We start from the raw sequence: 19,828 nt of genomic DNA, 5'->3' as shown, positions 1-19,828 counted from the left end.
CGCTATGGATGACTTAGAAGACGCAGCACCTTCAGGGAGCAAACTCATCCAAAGGATTGCGCAATAGCACTAACAATAACACACATTTTCACTGTACTTAGACTTCCTTTTATTGTCATTCAAATTTGAACTTTTTGAACGAAATTCTGTTGCATTAACTCGCTGTAGTGCAGGATAAAAGAGCAATAAGGTGCATATATAAATAAATAGATTACTGTACAGATAAATATATTGCACTTGTGCATATGCATCAATCAATCAATCAATCAATGTTTATTTATATAGCCCTAAATCACAAATGTCTCAAAGGACTGTACAAATCACTACGACTACGACATCCTCGGAAGAACCCACATAAGGGTAAGGAAAACTCACACCCAGTGGGCAAGGAGAATTCACACCCAGTGGGACGCCAGTGACAATGATGACTATGAGAACCTTGGAGAGGACCTCAAATGTGGGCAACCCCCCCCCCCCCCCCCCTCTAGGGGACCGAAAGCAATGGATGTCGAGCGGGTCTAACATGATACTGTGAAAGTTCAATCCATAGTGGCTCCAACACAGCCGCGAGAGTTCAGTTCAAAGCGGATCCAAGACAGCAGCGAGAGTCCCGTCCACAGGAAACCATCCCAAGCGGAGGCGGATCAGCAGCGTAGAGATGTCCCTAACCGATACACAGGCGAGCGGTCCATCCTGGGTCCCGACTCTGGACAGCCAGTACTTCATCCATGGTCATCGGACCGGACCCCCTCCACAAGGGAGGGGGGGGACAGAGGAGAAAAAGAAAAGAAGCGGCAGATCAACTGGTCTAAAAAGAAGGTGTATTTAAAGGCTAGAGTATACAAATGAGTTTTAAGGTGAGACTTAAATGCTTCTACTGAGGTAGCATCTCGAACTGTTACCGGGAGGGCCTTCCAGAGTACTGGAGCCCGAATGGAAAACGCTCTATAGCCCGCAGACTTTTTTAGGGCTTTAGGAATCACTAATAAGCCGGAGTCTTTTGAACGCAGATTTCTTGCCGAGACATATGGTACAATACAATCGGCAAGATAGGCTGGAGCTACACCGTGTAGTATTTTATACGTAAGTAGTAAAACCTTAAAGTCACATCTTAAGTGCACAGGAAGCCAGTGCAGGTGAGCCAGTACAGGTGTAATGTGATCAAACTTTCTTGTTTTTGTCAAAAGTCTAGCAGCCGCATTTTGTACCAACTGTAATCTTTTAATGCTAGACATGGGGAGACCCGAAAATAGTACGTTACAGCAGTCGAGACGAGACGTAACAAACGCATGGATAATGATCTCGGCGTCGTTAGTGGACAAAATAGAGCAAATTTTAGCGATATTACGGAGATGAAAGAAGGCCGTTTTAGTAACTCTTTTAATGTGTGACTCAAAGGAGAGAGTTGGGTCGAAGATAATACCCAGATTTTTTACCGAGTCACCTTGTTTAATTATTTGGTTGTCAAATGTTACAGTTTGAATTATTAAATAGAGGTCGGTGTCTAGCAGGACCGATAATCAGCATTTCCGTTTTTTTGGCGTTAAGTTGCATAAAATTAGCGGACATCCATTGTTTAATTTCATTAAGACACGCCTCCAGCTGACTACAGTCCGGCGTGTTGGTCAGCTTTAGGGGCATGTAGAGTTGGGTGTCATTAGCATAACAGTGAAAGCTAACACCGTATTTGCGTATGACAGCGGCAGCATGTAGATGCTGAAGAGTGCAGGGCCAAGGACCGAACCCTGGGGAAATATGCATCCACGTTTATGGATGTATGTTATGTTGTCTTTGTATTCCAGCGAGTTAATCCATTTTTGGGGGGATTAGAAGGGACTATTATGAAGCGTTCAAGAGTCTTATGGCCTGAGGGAAGAAGCTGTTTCAGAACCTGGAGGTTCTGCTACAGAGACTGCGAAACCGCTTTGCAAACCATAAATGCTTGTTTTAAAAAAAACAAAAAGATTTTGCATAAATTAAAGCAACATTTTATCAGCCGCAGGATACAAAGTGTAGGAAAAAACTAGCGGCTGAAATTTACAGTAAATGTTATGCTTAAAAGTTGTTAAGTCGCTACGACCGAGCCCTCCTCTATTCTCTGGCAGACGAGGTGCCACCCACCATTAAAGGATTTTGTGAGTAACACCGAATAATGTACATTTATTTTGACACCAGCCAAAAAACTCAGTTTTATCCGGTAAAGCTTCACGTTTTGAAAAGGCTTGTTGTTTTGGACAAAAAAAAAGTGTGGATGAAAGGCAAAGAGGCGAAGAAAAACATGCCTTTTTGAAAATGTTTGTGGTGGGTTGGACATGGCCAAAGATGAAACCTGCTTGATGGTTTGCGGTGGCTTAAATGTTGGGGCATCCATCAAGGCGCCACGCCATGGTTGCCATGCCCTCTGTTTGGCTCATCACCCATTTAGCTGTCTCATTCTGACAAGCATTCGTTTAGTTTCTTTTTTCTTTTAGCTGCCCCCCCTTGTGTGGCGCGGTGCCACGGCCAGATGAATCGCATTCATTCCGGCTGTGACAGAAAACATCAGAGTGGGCTCAGGGACCCACACCGTCGCACATTCCGCCTCAAGTTGTGTGTCACAACTCTTCCCCCGAGCTCTCGTTTTCTCCGCCGTCCCGTTCCAAGTTTGTGATCTTCCTAAGCAGCCGTTGTCGCGACGCGTCAAAGTGGAAAAGTCTTCCAGGAATTCTTCTCTTTGCTGTTGTTTGCTTTCTAATTGTCTGATCCGCTGTGAACATGTCGCACACCTTCACTCGCCTGCTTTTTGTCACATGACTGACGTGACACGTTTCCCGGGCGAGAATCCACATAGTCATTTATTTTTCATCACGTTGATGTTTGTGCTACTTGAAACAAATCATGATGGCTGTCAAATAAACGACCAGGAGAACAAATAATGGCTAGGCTGTGGTACCACTTTCCGGTGCAATCAAAACAGTACCAATGATCTTGTGGGAATAAATATGTTTAATTATAAATCTTTTTTATTTTTATTACACAGTGAGCTGACAATTATAATTGTCCTGTCCAGTCCTTTTCTTACACTTGAGTCTCATTTACCAGTAGTTTTGTGTTAATAATTTCACACATAAGTCTCTCCTGAGTATAAGTCGCACCCCTGGCCAAACTATGAAAAAAACTGCGACGTATAATCTGAAAATTACGGTAATGGTGGTTCTTTGGTCAAAATATTGCATAGATTTTGTTTCTGACCGTCTCTTCAGGATGCATCGTTTTATTTACGTGCCTCCACTACAACAGTGTCTTCTCCCTGTTAGCCATGTAGTAGCTGTTCGTGCTTTCAAAGTCTACTGAAAGATACAAGCTAGAGCTAGCAGCTACTAGAAACAACAACAGGGAATGCATGTGGATGTACGAGCCAGTCTTCCCCACAACACGAGGATAGACAAAAATAAGTAATTTAGCAACGACAACGTTGGACTACAAAGGCGGACTCGCGCAAAGCTCTTTGGGTAAAACTGTACCCTACATGGATACTCTGCTGATGTCACAAATTTAAAACGGAATGTTCGGAACAAGACAACAGTGCTTTTCAAATATCTCCTCCACGCCTCTATGGTCTGAATTCACATGACTGGTCTCCCAAATACACAAAAAGAGAAAAGTGGGTTTTGCATGATAGCATGGTGTTGTTTTTTAGACCAGTGTTTGTTAACCATTGCTAGGCCGCAAGTTTCCCCGGGGGTCCGCCAAGAATGATCTGTTTTCTCAGCCGTGGTCCATAAGGGACCATCCGCATTGGTACTCAGTTGTAATACACTTGTCCACCACTTGTAGCAGTAATGATGTCTGAAGGTAAAGCCACAGAGAATTTTATTAAGCGCAAAAATATGTGACCAAAGCGGTGAAACTGTATTTTCGCTTGCTCTCTAATTTTTTGACAGTTTCATTAAAAATTTTCATTGTTCATTTAGTTTATTCATCTTAGCTCAACATATTTGTAAGTACATTTATTTTCATCAGTTATTTATGGGTCCCTCCTTATGCAATATATTTGATTAGTACCTATTTTTCTAATGAGCCAGACTTTAGCCTAAAGTTTGTGTTATATAATATTTGTTATTAAGACATGGTTTCATATCATTTGACAAGGTTGTAGGCTAGAAAATAGTTAATGAATACAATAAAATAAAATAAAAAGATTACTAATTTATTGTTGATATTTGAGTGGTCCTCTGTAGTGGAAAAGTTGGGCCTTGAGGCGAAAAAGCTGAAGAACCCTGTTTTAGACTAAAATGCTTTTTGCTTCTGTCCATAAAAACGTTTTGCTTATAGGTGTTCCGATCAGCTATTGATACCACATATTGGTCCGACATCAGCAAAAAACAAGCATCACATTATAACTAACGGCATTTAAAAAGTAAAAACTGGACAGCCAGTTAACATCTAAATGTCCTTTGATAAAAACACAAGGTGTGTCTTTTTTTGTATTTTAGTCAAGTCATGTAAGGTAAACAAGCTATGTCAGCAGACAAATGAGGAGCCTGTGTTTGTTTAGTCACTACTAAAAGACAAGTTGTCTTGTATGTTCACTATTTTTTTATGGCCTAAATTGTTTTTCAATTACAATAAAAACATACCGTATTTCCTTGAATTGCCGCCGGGGCGCTAATTAATTTAAAACCTCTTCTCACTCCTGCACTTACCAAAGGCATGCGGTAAAAGTAAGCATGCGCTAATTATTTTAAAAACCTCTTCTCACTCCGGCACTTACCAAAGGCAAGCAGTAAAAATTTGAGTGTGATGTAATCTTGGACCTTAAATCCTACTGAATAGCTCTTAATCTTCTCCCTTTTATGCGATTAAAAATGACCGGTATTGAAATCAGCCTCCTCCATTTTGAAAATGATGACAGGGGAAGTGTCACTCGTGACGTCACGAGTTTGACCAGGCGGTAATACTAAGCGTGCGCTAATTATTTTGCGAAGCGAGTTTGACCCTGCAGTAATTCAAGGCAGGTACATACTATATGCCCTGCGGCAATTCAAGGAAATACGGTATGTTTAATGTTCTGTAAGATTTTTTTGTTAGAATAAAACCATAATGCCATTTTTTTGTGGTTCTTTATTGGGGTGTTACCATTTAGTGGTCAATTGTACGGAATATGTACTGAACTGTGCAATCTACTAATAAAAGTTTAAATCAATCAATCAATCAATTATTTAGACAAGTATAAAGATACATTTTGGTACCGGAAAACCCTACTTCAGGATATTAATAAAAAAGTGGACTGTTACCAAATCATGCTGATTTTCAAAGATGTTAAATGACTGATAATTATAGGTCAATTAAAGCTTTTGTTATTCTGGAAATTAAATTTGTGGCTCGAAGTCATAAAATGTGTTTGGTGCATGTGGCTCTTTAGTGCTGCCCTAGTGGCTCCCTGCAGCATTTTTTAAAAAAGGATTGTAAATACAAAAGGGAGGCGGCGGGGAACAATGTTTTTGTTTTAGTATGTTTTTTGTTTTAGTACAAACATGATACAAACCTTCCCAATTGTTAGTAAGCCCACTGTTTAATATGTTTGTGTGTATGCTTCACTGATGACAGTATTTGGTGACCATCGTTTTGTTCTACTAATTTCGGCGGTTCTTGAACCCACCATAGTTTGGACCGTGACGCAACAGTTTGTTTACATGTATAATCTTCCACTCCTTCTTTGTCTCATTTTGTCCACCAAATGTTTTATACTGTGCCTGAATGCACAAAGGTGCGCTTTGTTGATGTTATTGACTTGTTAGAGTGCTAATCAAGCATATTTGGTCACTGCATGGCTGCAAGCTAATGGATGCTAACATGCTATTTAGGCTAGCTGTATGTACATATTGCATCATTTTGCCTCATGTGTAGGTGTATTTTTGGGCTCATTTAATATCCTTTACTTTTATTCTCTTTGTATATAATTTAGTTTGGCATGTCTCATGACATGTTGTCTGGATGTAATATTTACTGCATTTCATTTGTTTGTGTGCCATGTTGTTCCAGACCACAGCAAACTTGACCTCGCTTGCCGAAGATTGTAATAAATCTATTAAAGGCCTCCTGAAATGAGATTTTCTTATTCAAACGGGGATAGCAGGTCCATTCTTTGTGTCATACTTGATCATTTCGTGATATTGCCGTATTTTTGCTGAAAGGATTTAGTAGAGAACATCGACGATAAAGTTTGCAACTTTTGGTGCTGATAAAAAAGCCTTGTCTTTACCGTAAGTCGCAGACGATGACGTCACAAGGGTGAGGGCTCCTCACGTCCTCACATTGTTTTTGATGGCAGCCTCCAGCAGTAAGAGCTATTCGGACCGAGAAAACGACAATTTCCCCATTAATTTGAGTGAGGATGAAAGATTCGTAGATGATGATATTGATAGCAAAGGACTACAAAAAAAATAAAAAATAAAATAAAGTTTAAAAAAAAAGGCGATTGCATTGGGACGGATTCAGATGTTTTTAGACACATTTACTAGGATAATTCTGGGAAATCCCTTATCTTTCTATTGTGTTGCTAGTGTTTTAGTGAGATTAAATAGTACCTGATAGTCGCAGGGGTGTGTCCACGGGTGTCTTGACGCTAGTGTCTGAAGGAAGTCGACAGCAGATACAAGGACAGCGCAAACTCCACAGATCTCCGGTAAGAGGTGACTTTTTAACACAATTTTCTCACCGAAACCTGCCGGTTGACAAGTGGTCGGGAACCATGTTCGCTTGACCGCTCTGATCTATAGTGAAGCTTCACCTCCGGGAATTTTAAACAAGGAATCACCGTGTGTTTGTGTGGCTACAGGCTAAAGCTTCCCAACTCCATCTTTCTACTTTGACTTCTCTATTATTAATGGAAAAAATTGCAAAAGATTCAGCAACACAGATGTCCAGAATACTATTTAATTGCGCGATGAAAAGAGACGACTTTTAACCGCAGATAGTGCTGCGCTAATATTTCCTGACAGTCCGTGACGTCCCGCGCACGCGTCATCATTCCGCGACGTTTTCAACAAGAAACTAAACCGGCCGTATTGGCATGTGTTGCAATGTTAATATTTCATCATTGATATATAAACTATCAGACTGCGTGGTGGGTAGTAGTGGGTTTCAGTAGGCCTTTAAAAGAAGACAGCCTGCCTTTCCTTTAACTTGGACACACACATCTATACCTTTGGCCATTAAAAAAACAGTAATTTCCAGGAGTTATCTCACCTTCTGAGTAGCCTCTGATTTACTAATGGTTTCTAATGTTGTAAAAATGTGTAGAATTGATATTACATTTCAACATTTCTGTCAACGAAGATTTGCTTCAGCCTGCGACACATAGTCATTTTGATAGTAGGTTACTATAGCTAATATAGACACTTATGTCATGTGTTGCCTTCATTATAAGACTTGTATACGGCTTTTAATTTTTTGCGGCTCCAAGCTGAATATTTTTTGTATTTTTGGTCCAATATGGCTCTTTCAACATATTGATTTGCCGACCCGTGCACTAGAATTAACAAGTTGCGCCATCCTCCTTACTTTATTATGTAACAATGGACTCTATAGCTAAAAACTGATCTCGTTAAAACGTGGACAACATTCCCACATCACCCAGCATTCCTGGCTTCCTCCGAATTAACGACTTCTTCTCGTCTCCCCCTGCGGCTAGTAAGCGACGTTTCACTCAATCTCATATCTCAATATCTGTCTGCGCGTGTGTGGAGCGCCCAGCTGGCTTTCTTCTGTCATATCTGTCTTGAAGATCGTGTAATGAGATTAGTTGAATGTGTGTAAATGTGCTTCCTGGCATGGTTCGCGTACACACACACACACACACGCACACACAGGGAGTAATAAAATAAGTTGTTTGTTTTTACCGAGAGCCGGCCAGTAGAGTATTTTCAGGTTCGCAATGGAAGATGAACAGATGAGAATGCAGCTGTGGAGTTAGTTTTAGTGTTTTGTTATGAAAAAACATTTCAGGCAGTTATTTGCCTCGTTTTAGGGTAATAGTCCCTTTGAGTGGAGTACATTGAACACAGGAAGTGTTGGTGTGGAAGCACTGTGGAAGTCTTGCGCCTCCGGGTTATTCGGACCGCCAATCATGGACATGACAGCAGCCTTCATTGTTCTGAACAATGATTTATTTTTCAATAAATGTCCCTTTTTGTGCTTTTCAGCCATCGGTTTTTGTCAGTTCTCGCTCGTGCTCCAACTGCCCTCTCCTTCGCGGCTACTGCCTACAACAGAGCGACAGGTGATTAGATCAGCACACCCAGCTGGGCCATCTATGCACCTGTCGCTGATCTCGAAGCCGGTCCTGGCACCCCTACCCCACAAGCACATTTCCCAGATATTGTCGTTATCCCCGGGGGTGCGCAGCGTTACTACTGGGGTGGTAAACGGTTGTAGAGCGCTTGGAAAAAAATTATGGAATCAACAGATTTTGTCGTATAAAACACATGACACAAACCAATAGTCATTTTAAATGGTAACTATGTGGCTTTAAGAAACACTAAAGTAACTCGATAATACAAATTGTGGTAGTAACAGTTTAATTTTTTGATCAAATTGTAGTCTTAGTACTTTATCTGTTTTAATTTTTAGTGTTTATGCTTCACTGATGAGTATTTGGCAAGTGCCGTTTTGTCCAACTAACTTCATCGATCAGTGAACTCACCGTAGTTGTGTGGACTATGATGCAACAGTTTGTTTACATGTACAACTTTCTCAGACGCCGCCACAGAAAGATGTGTTTTATGGCCCTCCTTCTTTGTCTCATTTTGTCCACCAAACATTTTATGCGGTGCATGAATGCACAAAGGTGAGCTTTGTTGATGTCATTGACTTGTGTGGAGTGCTAATCAGAGTCCAGATAAAAGTGACCAGTAGGTGTGCTTATGTAAAAAGTAAAAAACGATTTCTTGGGTGTGGTTGAAGGTCCACGCAGCACGGCTATCATTAAAACAAAACATTGCCACGTTTCCACATAAAGTACACGTTACTGACGGACATTTAGTTTTCTCTGCCAACAATAATGATGACAAAGTGAAATGCAACTAGCCTCACATTGTTGGTTACAACGTGATCCATAGTGTGACGCTCTATTCTTACTTGTGCTTTCTTCCCAGGGGTCTCGTTCCAGCAGGGTGCACAATTTCGGCAAGCGCGAGCAGGCCATTAAGAGGAATCCCAATGTGCCTGTTGTGGTCCGAGGATGGCTGTACAAACAGGTCGGTACCACACACTGACTGATACTTTTACTTAGTCTGACTTGTTGGCGAGCACACAGGTCAGATAACTCCTTGGGATACTGGAGGGAATCACTTTGGAGAAAAAAAAAAAAAAAAAGAATACTATTTGTACATCAAAGGCATTCGCAAGTATAGAAGAATCAACGAAGCAGACCACAGCAAGTTTTAATTATGATGGGAAAATACTTTTACTGGAAAAAGACAGCACAGCAGAGGAGCTACCTCTCGTTCCGCGGCTTTTCCAAGATAACACCCCCCAGTACCCTTATGTCTGCTCCTTTCTTTGCCAATGTTAATGTAGATGGGTTTTACTTTTTAAAATGTTTATTTTTGTAGCAATATGGTTGTTAAAGTTAGGGATTTTTGTGATTTCTGATCCTTTGTGAGGGCACTAAAGGGATTTTTGCTGTTTTGGCTTGTTGGCTGTAGAGCAAACCACCCATGCTTGTTTTGTTTTTTTCAAACTATTTTCATCATGGACGTCAGTGAAGAAAAAGCTGCACCGTTTTATAAGCCATAGGGTTCAAAGCGTAGGAAAAAGTTTGCGGCTTACAGTCCGGAATTTACGGTAATTAGCACTTAAAAAGGGGGGAGTTTTCAGAAATAAAGTTTTAAATCTTGGCTACTACAATTTTTTGCATTAAAATTCTATTGACTGAGCTGCCACATTTTTACTGTGAAATCCTGTTTTAATGGTGTGTTATTGTAAATGGAAAAACGATGCATTTGTTTTTACAGTAGAAAAACTGGCAGCTAAATTGCCAGAATAAAAAAAAGGAACTTGTACTGTTTTTCAATTAACAATATAATGTTGTAAAAAAACAATGTAAATTTAACACAAAAATTCTGGCAACTAAGCTGCCAGCTTTTTCTGTAAACCCCCCACCTCAAAAAAAAAATAGTGGTACTGTTTTACCATTCAATAGAATCAGAATCAGGAATACTTAAATAATCCCCGTGGGGAAATTAAGATTTTCAGCACAATCCCATTCAAGATCAGACAAACATTACAGGGAGACAGAACAGAATCAAAATAGTCTAAGCCTGGGTCAAGACTGAGGCCAAGGAAAACAAAAAAAAATCTCATAGACGTAACACACATAAACATGTGTGTAAGAGGAAAATTCAAAGGACATAAAATACATTAAAAGATCAGAGCTGATGCAACCAGCCACTTCTACACACAGCGACAAAAGTAAAACAACAACAACAAAAATGTATACTGTACAATGTGGTGGCCTCTGCGGTGTTCCATGGCCAGAGACAGGAGCAGACCCAACAAAGCAACCAAGAGAGCCACCCACCAACTCTTAGCCAGTGTCCGGTCCGCATGGATGAGTGAGGATACAGGATTTACCATTAAAAAAAACACTATATTTTACAGTAAAATGTTGTAAATGTAAAGTTGTTCCTGTAAAATAGACAGTCTACTTAAAACAACATATATAATTAATAATGAAATCCAGAGGCAAATTCATACATTATTGGCTGTTACAAGCGGCCCTATCTCAGATACAATCGGGCGGAAGGCGGCGTACACCCTGGACAAGTTGCCACCTCATCACAGGGCCAACACAAATAGACAGACAACATTCACACTCACATTCACACACTAGGGCCAATCAAGTGTTGCCAATCAACCTATCCCCATGTGCATGTCTTTGGAGGTGGGAGAAAGCCGGAGTATCCGGAGGGAACCCACGGGGTCATGGGGAGAACATGCAAACTCCACACAGAAAGATCATGCTGAGATAGGCACCAGTACCCCCCGCGACCCCAAAGGGAATAAGCGGTAGAAAATGGATGGATGGACAAGCGGCCCTCTGATGGCAGCCATAACTGCCATGTGGCCCTCGACGAAAACCAGTTTGACATCCCTGTTCCAAGTGTACAAACCTTCACCAAAATATGGACTTTTTTTCGAGGCTGGAACCCATTATTTATTATTACATTGTTTCTTATTGAGAAATTTGTTTCACGATAAAAACTTTTTTTTAAATTTACAAACCCTGTTCAAGAACCATTTAAGTTTGCAAATCGAGCTTCCACCGCATTTCCTTAAAGGTACAGGACTCATTTGTGTACTTCATGGACACATAAACACCTCGTGAGGGTCACAATTAGGGTTGTGCGGATACGAATGAATCATATTCGGTACTATACAGCCTCTAATAAGTACCGGTCCCCCACCCATCGTTTCACGCAGAATGCCCTCAGGAAGAGGTGCTTTAAGATATGGCTAGCTAGCTAGTTAATGTTTGTCTGCAGTCAGCAGTGTTGTAGATACTTCAAAATCACTAATCCTTGTCTCCATGGAAACAAATCAAGTGTGATTATTTCCAGTATCAACCCTGTAGGGCGTGTGATAGCTATCCATATTTCACATCGCAGCAGCAGATCGGAGCTGTGATAATGGCTAAATAGATAGATAGATAGATAGATAGATAGATAGATAGATAGATAGATGGATAGATACATAAATGGATAGATACAGTGGGGCAAAAAAGTATTTAGTCAGCCACCGATTGTGCAAGTTCTCCCAGAGACAAAATGCGGGGAAAAAAATCCAGGAATACACATTGTAGGAATTTTAAAGAATTTATTTGTAAATTATGGTGGAAAATAAGTATTTGGTCAACCATTCAAAGCTCTCACTGATGGAAGGAGGTTTTGGCTCAAAATCTCACGATACATGGCCCCATTCATTCTTTCCTTAACACGGATCAATCGTCCTGTCCCCTTAGCAGAAAAACAGCCCCAAAGCATGATGTTTCCACCCCCATGCTTCACAGTAGGTATGGTGTTCTTGGGATGCAACTCAGTATTCTTCTTCCTCCAAACACGATGAGTTGAGTTTATACCAAAAAGTTCTATTTTGGTTTCATCTGACCACATGACATTCTCCCAATCCTCTGCTGTATCATCCATGTATCCATTTTGGTATAAACTCAACTTGTCGTGTTTGGAGGAAGAAGAATACTGAGTTGCACACACACACACACACACATCCACACACAACCCCCCCCCAAACCAATGCCCTCGACTCAAATCCCGTAGGGGTGATGAATGGATGGTCAGCGCCCGAGAGCAGCGACCTACCACCATGACCTTGAACTACCTTCCCTCTGTTGCTAGATATCTCAATGTATCTTGTAATATGTATATGTGCTTTGCTATGGAGGGTTTTTTTTCCCACTCCAGACTGGGCCCCCTTAGGAGCCCAGTCTGGATTGTATTTTTTTACTCATCCTTCCCCAGCATTTTCCTTTTTCCCATCTTTTACGGGGCGCCTTATGGCGACCCATCAGCGTTCTTGTTCTGTAACCCTGTACACTGTTTGTTTGTCTAATCTTGAAAAGGTTTGTGCTGAAAACAAAGTTTCGTTGTACTTGAGCAATGACAATAACGATCTATCCTATCCTATCCTATCCTATCCTATCCTATCCTATTACATTTTACAGGAGTGTAGATAGAGTGTAAATAAGCACATATTAACAGTAAATTAACAAGTAGATTAATAATTCATTTTCTACCACATGTCCTTAATAATTGTTACAAAATAATAGAATGGAAAACAACACAATATGTCACTGCATACATCAGCAGCTAAATTAGGAGCCTTTGTTTGCTTACTTACTACTAAAAGACAGGGTGTCTTGTATGTTTACTATTCTATTTATGGACAAACTTGCAATAAGAAACATATGTTTAATGTACTGTAAGATTTATTGTTTAAAATAAAGCCAATAATGACATTTTTTTTGGTCCCCTTTATTTAGAAAAGTATCAAAAAGTACCGAAATATTTTGGTACTGGTGCCAAAAGTGAAGTGTTTTAGAGAATTTGGGAAATCACTGCATGTGGGCGATGATGTGAAGTGAATTATATTTATATAGCGCTTTTCTCTAGCGACTCAAAGCGCTTTACATAGTGAAACACAATATCTAAGTTACATTTAAACCAGTGTGGGTGGCGCTGGGAGCACGCGGGTAAAGTGTCTTGCCCAAGGACACAACGGCAGTGACTAGGATGGTGGAAGCGGGAATCGAACCTGCAACCCTCAAGTTGCTGGCACGGCCACTCTACCAACCGAGCTATACCGCCCCAAAATATTGGTATCAGGACAACACTAGTCACGATGCTCGCTGGGTGGTCAGAGATCAAATATTTGAGATCTCAGGATGAACCAAAGATGACATGAAATGTCAAGTCACGAGGTAAAGCAACCATGCTGGTGTTAGCATTCGCTAAAAAAAAACTAAGTAAAGCCTCTCCGGTACGTACGCACATTTGATATTTTATCTCATTTGAAGAGTTTCTTCAGGGTGTACACAACGTCGGGGCTCAGAGCAGGCAGATAAAATTTTGTGATCCATTGAAGGAGGACAAACATTCTCATTATCCTGCTCACTCTTTATCTCTGCTCCATAAGTTCGTATCCTCCTCGTCGCTTTTCCGTCTCCCCCCCTCCCGTACGTACCCGCTCCGCTTCCTCTTGAGTCAGTCTCAAGCTAACGCCTCTCATCTGTCGTTTATCATGCACGACTGACACCGTGGTTGCCTTCTCGTCTCCTTGCAGGACAGCTCCGGGATGCGGCTCTGGAAGAGGAAGTGGTTCGTCCTGGCGGATTTCTGCCTCTTCTACTATAAAGGTAAATCTGTTGAAAGCCTGCCGAGACACCTCAGAAGTAGGGCATGCTGCTCTAAAAGCTGGCAAACAAACTCCTGGTGGACCAGCGAGACCTTTCTCAGCGCGAGAGTACGAGTTTGTGTTACTTTAGGCGTAATACACTAGAACGGCACCACTGCAAAAATGAGCTAAGATGAAAAGAGTGGATTTTAGGAAAAAAAATACTAAAAAGTAGTGAAAATGACTTTTACTTGATAAGACATCTTCAATTAAAATTTTTACATCTAGAAATCAGCAGCTCTTTTAATATAGAAATAAGTGTTTTATTTTGAAAACAAGCATTAAACCTGCTCAGTGGCTTTGTTTTAGTGTCCGCCCTGAGATCGGTAGGCCGTGAGTTCAAACCCCGGCCGAGTCATACCATCCATCCCATCCATTGTCTACCGCTTATTCGCTTTGGGGTCGCTGGTGCCTATCTCAGCTACAATCGGGCGGAAGGCGGGGTACACCCTGGACAAGTCGCCACCTCATCACAGGGCCAACACAGATAGACAGACAACATTAACACTCACATTCACACACCAGGGCCAATTTAGTGTTGCCAATCAACCTATCCCCAGGTGCATGTCTTTGGAAGTGGGAGGAAGCCCACGCAGTCACGGGGAGAACATGCAAACTCCACACAGAAAGATCCAGAACCCGGGATTGAACCCAGGACTACTCAGGACCTTCGTATTGTGAGGCAGACGTACTAACCCCTCCTCCACCATGCTGCCCCCGAGTCACACCAAAGACTATACAAATGGGACCCATTGCCTTCCTGCTTGGTTTCGCTGCATCAAGGGTTGGAATTGTATTCACCAAAATGATTCCCGAGTGCGGCCATCGCTGCTGCTCACTGCTCCCCTCACCTCCCAGGGGGTGGAACAAGGGAATTGGTCAAATGCAGAGGGTAATTTCAACACACCCAGTGTGTGTGTCACTATCAATGGTACTTTAACTGTACTTTAATTATTCAACTCGCATTTCTTAAATTAAGCATCCTCAAGTTGTTGCAGAATCTTTAAACACAATTTTATATGTGGGGGGGGAAAAACCAAATATCTTATTTGAATTGTTATTTTCTCAATTGTTTGATTTTACTAAAACTAGAATAGTGAAAAAAATATCACTATTCATGCTAAAATCAAGATTCGGCAATGACCGTGCCGTATTTTCCGGACTGTATAGAGCAGTGGTCCCCAACCTTTTTGGAGCTGTGGACCGGTCAACGCTTGATAATTTGCTTTTTTTTTTTTTCTTGTTGTTTTTTGTCATGAAAAAGGGAGGTTTTTTGGATTGGTGCAATAATTGTAAGTGTATCATGTGTTTTTTTATGCTGATTGGCGCAGTGGTAGAGTGGCCGTGTGCAACCCGAGGGTCCCTGGTTCAATCCCCACCTAGTACCAACCTCGTCACGTCAGTTCTGTACTTGAGCAAGACACTTCACCCTTGCTCCTGATGGGTGCTGGTTAGCGCCTTGCATGGCAGCTCCCTCCATCAGTGTGTGAATGGGTAAATGTGGAAGTAGTGTCAAAGCGCTTTGAGTACCTTGAAGGTAGAAAAGCGCTATACAAGTACAACCCATTTATCATTTAATAAAAAACTTTTTTTTTTTAATTATAAAAAATTCTTCTGCGGTCCGGTGGTTGAGGACCACTGGTATAAAACACTGGTATAAACCCGTACCCACTAAATTTTATGAAAACTGTTTTTTTACCGATATATTAGCCGCACCAGACTATAAGTCCCAAATATATATATTGTGGAATGAGTTACTTACACAGAAAGATTTTGTAAATGTGTATTTACATACCTTAATTAGTTTCCGAATGGTGTCTGTAACACGGCAGTAAAACGTCCGATCACACAAAACAGAAGTCACCGTTATGTACCCACTAGCTGCGGGAGCTAGTTCTCCAATCAGCTAAACAGACTCTATAGCTGAGTCCCAATTCAGGGTCTTCATCCTTCAGAAGACCCGGCCTATGCAGCCTCAGAAGGCTGGACCTTCGGATGCGTCACCAGTTGTTAAATGGGACAGTCTCGCTTGTGGAGGATACTTACATTTGAAAGTGTATTCACTGCTGCTACCGGTGCTGGTGCCGCTGCTTGTATTTGCAGCCATCGTCCAAAAATCCGGGTTGAACAAAGGCGTGCAAAGCATCTTGGGATATGAAAGGCCTCTGAATATAGGTAAAAGGAGGGTGCATTTGTTGGCTGCATTTGGAGGAGCCTTTGAATTTGAATGAATTGGGGTGTATGTTATATTGTCTTTATATTCCAGCGAGTTCATCCGTTTTTGGAGGGAATTAAGGGGATGATTATGATGCGTTCAAGGGTCTTCTGGCCTGAGAGAAGAAGCTGTTGGAGAACCTGGAGGTTCTGCTGCGGAGGCTGCGGAACCTCTTTCTAGAGTTCTTGGTGGGGGTGGGAGGAGTGTGTGCAGATTTTCTGAGCCCTGGTCAGGCAGCGGCTTTTTGCGTATTCTGGCGTTTTGTTTCGCAATATTATGAAAAAAGCAATTTTTCTTACCTTCTCGTACCTGCGGATCTGTATTTGGGATCAGTACAAGTCCTGAAAAATTGCTTGAGTCCGCGAGTCGATAAGCTTCTTCTTTTTCCTCTTATCGTCTTGTTATGTGACATTCATTCTCCGCTGTTGCCATTTCTAATATAAAGTAGTGTAAAGTTCTGACATTATTCACCCAAGGAACTGTAGTTGTTAGAGTTCCGGCCGGACGGTTTTTCACGGGAGATATTTCCTGTTGTTGTTGTTGTTGTTTCCGGATGAGGAGATGCTGCTCCGTTATTGATTGAAGTAAAGTCTGAATGTCATTAAAACAGTTAGCTTCATCTTTTGACACGTTTTCCACTCTCGTCCTTGCACACTACACCGCTACAACAAAGATGACGGGGAGAAGACGCTGCCGAAGTTGAGCCACGTAAATAAGACCGCCCACAAAATGGCGCATCCTGAAGCGACTGTCAGAAAGCGGCTTGAAGATGATCTGTAAAACATAATCTATGCAACATTTTGACCAAAGAACCACGGTTACATAATATGTAGACTACAAGGAAATGTTTTTAATGTAGAAAATAATAATAATAATATGACTCCTTTAATGTGCCCTATTATCTAGTGCACCTTTTGTATGAAAAAAGATCAAAAATAGAGCATTCATCGGCAGTATGCCTTATAATCCGGTGCGCCCTACGGTACGGAAAATACGGTAAGGGTGGAGTCGGCTCTCTTGGTTGCTTTGTTGGGTCTGCGCTTGTCTCTGGTGATACTTCCCCCGCCCCAGCAGACGATGGCGTGGACCCTCACTGAGGTCACCACAGTGTATATCAGTGGTCTCACACTCACTTTACCTGGGGGCCACTGGATGCAGAGTCTGGGTGAGGCTGGGCTGCAAGAAAATATTTATTTAAAAACATTTTTGCATACTCCTCAGCATGTCTAGTTGTATAATGGCGTTTCAAATTGTATCCATTGTGCACCGCAACTTTTTTCTGTGCAAATAAGACATGTCGGGGTGCCCTTGTGCTCAACAAAGAAATATTGCATCTCCCACTTTTCCTGGAATTGTTCTGGCTCATCACGAACCTTTCTCTTCACTGCAGGCTTTGGAAAAAGACATGTTTGGGGTTGTGGAATATATTTGTATTTAGCCGACGCATGGAGAATAATGTTATTTCCGCAATGTGTGTAGTTCCGCTTTTCCTCCTTACAGCAACATTGCGGTCGGCGGATAATAGCCGGGAAAGTACAGGGATAGCGAGCGCAAAAAAGTGACGACTCCCGGAATGTTTTCCGGCTTCATATAGAAATATATGTTGTGTTCATCGTGTGAGGGAATGCAAATTAAACAAAAAAACAATACAAATAACGGTTTGAATTGGTCCAGGTCATTGAGGACTGTTATTACTGACGGACAGGTGTCGCGGTGTGACTGCAACCAGGCACGTAAGAAAACCCTCCTCTCCATGGCAACGTCGATGTCGCTTTCACTCATTTGCCGCTTTTCCACTAACGAATTGGTAGGCAATCCAGAATGTTGAAAGAGCCATTTTGGACCCAAATAACACAACGCTGTCAAACGCCATTCATATAAAACATGCAGGCCGCGCTAACATTAAACTTTCGTATTAAGGTAGGGGCCGCAAAACAACGTTTTACATAATATGTTTTTTGTTGTTGTTGTTGTTGTTTTACTTTTGTGGTTGAGTGTGAAGAAGTGTCTGGTTGCATCAGCTCTTTTAATGTCTTCAATGTCTTTTGTGTTCTTTGATGTTTCCTTCTTACACAAATGTTTATGTGTGCTATGGCTATGCGTTTTTTCCCCCTGGGTCTCAGTCTGGACCTCCTCTCCATGGGCCCAGGCTTAGACTGAATTTTTTTTTTTCTCACCCTCCCAGCCAGGCATGTAAGAAAACCCTCGTCTCCATGGCAACGTCGCTGTCGCTTTCACTCATTTGCCGCTTTTTCACTAACTAAGGGGTAGGCAATCCAGAATGTTGAAAGAGCCATTTTGGACCCAAATAACACAACGCTGTCAAACGCCATTCATATAAAACATGCGGGCCGCGCTAACATTAAACTTTCATAGGTAGGGGCCGCAAAATAACGTTTTATGTAATATGTTTTTTGTTGTTGTTGTTTTACTTTTGTGGTTGAGTGTGAAGAAGTGTCTGGTTGCATCAGCTCTTTTAATGTCTATAATGTCCTTTGATGTTTCCTTCTTACACAAATGTTTATGTGTGCTATGGCTATGCATTTGTTTCCCCCTGGGCCTCAGTCTGGACCCCCTCTCAATGGGCCCAGGCTTAGACTGAATTTTTTTTTTCTCACCCCCCCAGCGTTTACCTTTTTTGTAAGGGGCGCCGGAACAGCAATCCTGTTCTGTCTCCCTGTAATGTTTCTCTGCTCTTGAATGGGATTATGCTGAAAATCTTAATTTCCCCTCTGGAATTATTAAAGTATTTCTGGTTCTGATTCTGATAATCAGGATCAGCCCTAAAAAAACATATTTTTTTCTGTTTCCAAATACAATTCTGCTTTGGCCATGACTTGGAACAAGAAAGGACCACAAATGGTAAATGGGTTGTACTTGTATAGCGCTTTTCTACCTTCAAGGTACTCAAAGCGCTTTGAGACAAACCAAATGTTCCTCTAAAATGAGGAACCACGTGTCCATTCTTCTCCATCTGCAGCTTGACTTCTAACTAGGGTTTTATCTCCATCAAGTCAGTCAAAATGCTGCGGGACACGCCCCCTTCCCTCGATGCGGGATGGAAATCAATTCTCCAACTTTTCAACGCCTCTCTTTGCTCTCCTCACTTCAAAGGTCGTTCCGCTGGAGATGATGAAATGCTGCTGCGTGTCCTCCCCCTCCGTCTTCTTTTACATTTCATTGTGTGGCCGTGTGAGAATGTTGTTGAGTGCAGTCTGGCATGTGCACGCTCAAGTATGGCGACAACACTGTGTCGTGGGAGTAGAGATAAACACACCGTCCTCTTGCCACCCCACCATTTAGGGAATGTCTCCTCCAAAGGTCCTTGTTTTATTTTTAACCAATTAGCGTCCCTTTTAACGCGGCTTATCGGGCCTCCGCCTGCAGCCGTGCACAGGTGGACGCGTTTCCACATTGTTACTGCCTTCCATAATGCGATAATCACACTCCCTCGGTGCAAACAAATACTCTTGTCAGTATTATTTATAGAAAATAATTAAGACGGGGATTGTTGACCTTCACAGCAAGGTTTTTGTTGAGAGAATTTAATTGAAATCATGTAACTAAAAATGATCTGTCCCAGGGTCAAACGGTGGCCATTTATCAACTCTGCAACAAGATGATGTTGGTTATTATGAAAATTTAGTGGCAAATAGGAAGGTG

General features: G+C 41.7%; 1 protein-coding gene across 7 annotated transcripts in view; it reads left to right on the top strand.

Moving 5' to 3' along the window:
• Window positions 1–19,828, top strand: part of LOC133549261 (pleckstrin homology domain-containing family A member 7-like) — a 287,420-nt gene that overhangs the window by 188,881 nt on the left and 78,711 nt on the right. For all 7 annotated transcript variants that reach the window (XM_061894492.1, XM_061894491.1, XM_061894496.1 and 4 more), the window contains 2 exons: window positions 9,138–9,239; window positions 13,840–13,912. In XM_061894492.1, the coding sequence (XP_061750476.1) occupies window positions 9,138–9,239; window positions 13,840–13,912 (175 nt within the window). The remainder of the gene's footprint in view (window positions 1–9,137; window positions 9,240–13,839; window positions 13,913–19,828) is intronic.

This window comes from Nerophis ophidion, linkage group LG03, assembly GCF_033978795.1.
Source record: "Nerophis ophidion isolate RoL-2023_Sa linkage group LG03, RoL_Noph_v1.0, whole genome shotgun sequence".
In the NCBI taxonomy this organism is placed as follows: Eukaryota; Metazoa; Chordata; class Actinopteri; order Syngnathiformes; family Syngnathidae; genus Nerophis; species Nerophis ophidion.
Note: the sequence above shows the minus strand (reverse complement) of the source record. Positions and strands in the feature narration are given on the sequence as shown.